This window comes from Poecilia latipinna, unplaced genomic scaffold (assembly GCF_001443285.1).
Source record: "Poecilia latipinna isolate Pla-1442-1.1 unplaced genomic scaffold, P_latipinna-1.0 Scaffold587, whole genome shotgun sequence".
In the NCBI taxonomy this organism is placed as follows: domain Eukaryota; kingdom Metazoa; phylum Chordata; class Actinopteri; order Cyprinodontiformes; family Poeciliidae; genus Poecilia; species Poecilia latipinna.
In genome coordinates, this window is record NW_015113203.1 from 50,928 (window position 1) to 53,916 (window position 2,989).

Genomic DNA, 2,989 nt, shown 5'->3' on the forward strand with positions numbered 1-2,989 from the left:
CAGAATAGAGACAGTAATGTTAGCTAGCTTGGTTAGCTAGCTAGTTTCAAGAAATGTGCTCTTTTCCACCTCCTTCAGCCCCCCGTGCCCACACACACACACACACACACATAATGGATGTTAACATTGTCCATTATTGACATTTGATCATTGCTGTTGCAAAATTGCTGCTGTTGTCATTTTGTTTTAAAAATGTTCTACAAATTGTCAGAAATGCTCTACAAATTGTTCTAAAAACGTTTAAAAAAGTGAAAAATGAAAATATTTCAAACATGAAATAACTCTTGTGTAAAATAAAACACAGTAGAAAGTATTATACAAAACATTATTTTGAATCAAAATGACAAAAGAAGCATAAAGACACATTGATTGTAACCCGGGTCAAAAAGGACCCACTCACGGAAGACTGTATAGTCAGTCACTCACGCATCAGAGGGTTGAAAAGGCAAATAACCGAGCGGCGCTGCAGGACACATATGCAAAACCCTGTAACTGTCCTAGTTCATGACAAGCTTTAAACAAACGTTTGAGATAACAGACTGTAATGTCATGGTTAGAAAACAAAATCTAACCGTTTTCTAACAGTTAGATTAGGTTAGAAAACGGTTAGAGAGCGAAATTCATAGGAAAATGAGGAAGACATGAGGGAGAAAAACGGAGAAACAGCATTTAAGAACATCTCACTTTGAGCCAAGACAGAAAAAGTGTTAGATGAACATAGAGGGGGTCCGTGTGAGACTGTCAGGGTATTAACCCTAATTCTGATCTTCTCAAAATCTCTTAAGTAACTCATTCCAGTTCTAATCTCTTAAGTTTAGTCCAACACAACTAATGCACAGTTAACATTTAGGAAATCAAAGGGTTTTGTGCAGATTTGTTAAGTTTATACGCAGCTGCAATCCATGCTAATTACCTGCAGTACACGTTTTAGATTTTTTTTTCCTGTTTCAACACATTTGAGCAATTAGAACAAGGCTGGAAGATATAGAAATTCCCCTCCCCCTCTAATATTGTTAAAAATTGCAATGATAATATCAACTGTGATTAATTCAAAATTCCCTTCCATACAAGCCTGTTTGAGCTTTATTATCTCAGTCACTCGGCAAAAAGTCTATCCAACTAACAGATTAAAAATAAACTAACCCAGAATTTTTAGCTGTTAATATATTGCAGCTGTCTTGGTCTTTACTTTTCTGTCACCTATGATCTTTGTTATTATTTAAAGCTTTTTTTGTGAGCAGATTTAGAAAGCATGACAGAAAAAGCTTCTTCAGTGATTAGCTGCTTCTTCTTCTTTCTTTTTGTTGGGGGAAAAAAAAAAGAAAGAAGAAATTTTAGAAGAAATTTAAGTTTTTGGAAAAAACTAATTTTAAGTTTTTCCAAAACTTAAAATTAGTTTTCGTATGACGCACATTTGACGTGGACGGGAATCTACCGCATCTAATGAGACCTACCTTAATCCTGAATACTGAGAAGGCCTGTCCACAAGCCCTACAAACAAGGCCGGGGTTCCCTGAGCTGTTGGGTGGGTGCGTGGAATATCCCGCACTGGGGGCGAACCTGAAGGGCCCGGCACCGGCACCAAACCCTGGCTGCTGGCCTCGGACGGCCCCGGTACCCATGACTTCATTCAGCAGACCACAGCATGAAGCCCACACCGACGAAGCCCCAGCCTGGACACATGACAACATTGTTTCATCTCAAAGGTGTGTCACTCCATGTCAACTTTGAAGATGTTCTTCATAAATGGAAGTAAGCAACGCTGCTAGCAAGGAGAAGCTGCCGTCCCAGCTTGGTGCATAAACACTGCAACCACAAAAACAACCAATGTGTTGCTCAAGAGAATTGTTATGCATTATTACATACAGAGTGACCATTTTTACAAAGGAAAAAGAAAACAGCAATGCTAGTCTAAACAAGAGCTTACTACACCAATAGTACAACAGAATAACAAAACATATAAATTAGTAAGAAATAAAAATCACCAAAAAGTCATTCACACATAAGCGACGCATTTTAAAGGCTAATGTAGCACCGGCCGCTGTGATTTCCGCCGGGGCTTCCGTTACATTAGCCACCGTTAGGTTAGCCAGCGTTAGGTAATTGCTGCTATGGACAACAGATACATTTAAAAAGTGCACCTTCATTGTAGCTCCGACGTTGCTACTGGGAAAAACCCGACACCCGGTGCAATCATTGCAAATAGGTAGGTAGCTTATTTAGCCAAATAACAGCTAGTGACAAAGAAACAACCCACTGTAGTGCACTAACTCAGTACCGCTGCTATCTCCCTGCTGCTGCTTCTGGCTTCATTGGCAACTGTCAAACCACGCTAGAGGTGCATTAGCGCCTCCATTTGGACTAAAAGGAGAAACAAAATATCTTCATTCTCTCGAAACTACTTTCACAATGTCAGTGTATGAGCTAAAACTTTTAATCTCAAGAGATTATCAAGTAGAGATTATCTTTACCCCCAATCTTCTTGCATTTTATGCATGGCAGCAGGATACAACATGCATTATGTATCCTACTTTTACTCAGAAATGGAAATGGGTAAGTTTTAAGTTAAATTAAAAGTAGACATTTCCAGTCCAAAATGCCAAACAATTTAATATGACCACCTTGATGTGTAATATAGTGACAGTTCCTGACTGGGCTCTTTTGTTTTGACCAGGGAGCTGCTGTTTTTCACCTGCCGGGTCGACGAAAGCATTTGTTCCAGAATAATCGGGATAAACTAGAGAGGACAGATCCTTAATAATATATTGTCAAGATCTGCCCTCCATCTGCTTTAGAACAGCACAGGCTGCAGAAATTGTGTAGATTCTTAACTTTCCCCACACACTCACAATTATCAATGCTTGTGAATTCTTCCAGTCAAGCAAGACACAGACATTGCAACTTTTTTGCTGATAATCTGTGGCTGATTGTAGTATTTTGACACATTTAAGACCCTTTAAATCTGAATCTGAAGAAACATGTAGGTTAA

General features: G+C 39.0%; 1 protein-coding gene across 3 annotated transcripts in view; it reads right to left on the reverse strand.

Moving 5' to 3' along the window:
- The window catches only part of LOC106953537 (E3 ubiquitin-protein ligase RNF34-like), a 13,178-nt gene extending 10,847 nt beyond the window's left edge, over positions 1-2,331 (reverse strand). Inside the window, exons 1-2 of one of the 3 annotated variants that reach the window (XM_015042382.1) lie at positions 2,142-2,331; positions 1,455-1,673 (exon numbers count right to left, since the gene is read on the reverse strand). In XM_015042382.1, coding sequence (XP_014897868.1) covers positions 1,455-1,673; positions 2,142-2,147 — 225 coding nt within the window. In that variant the 5' untranslated portion in view covers positions 2,148-2,331. Of the gene's footprint in view, positions 1-1,454; positions 1,674-1,985; positions 2,097-2,141 lie in introns of those variants that run through there. The other 2 variants (XM_015042380.1, XM_015042383.1) reach the window with 2 other exon arrangements.
- Positions 2,332-2,989: the final 658 nt, after the last annotated feature.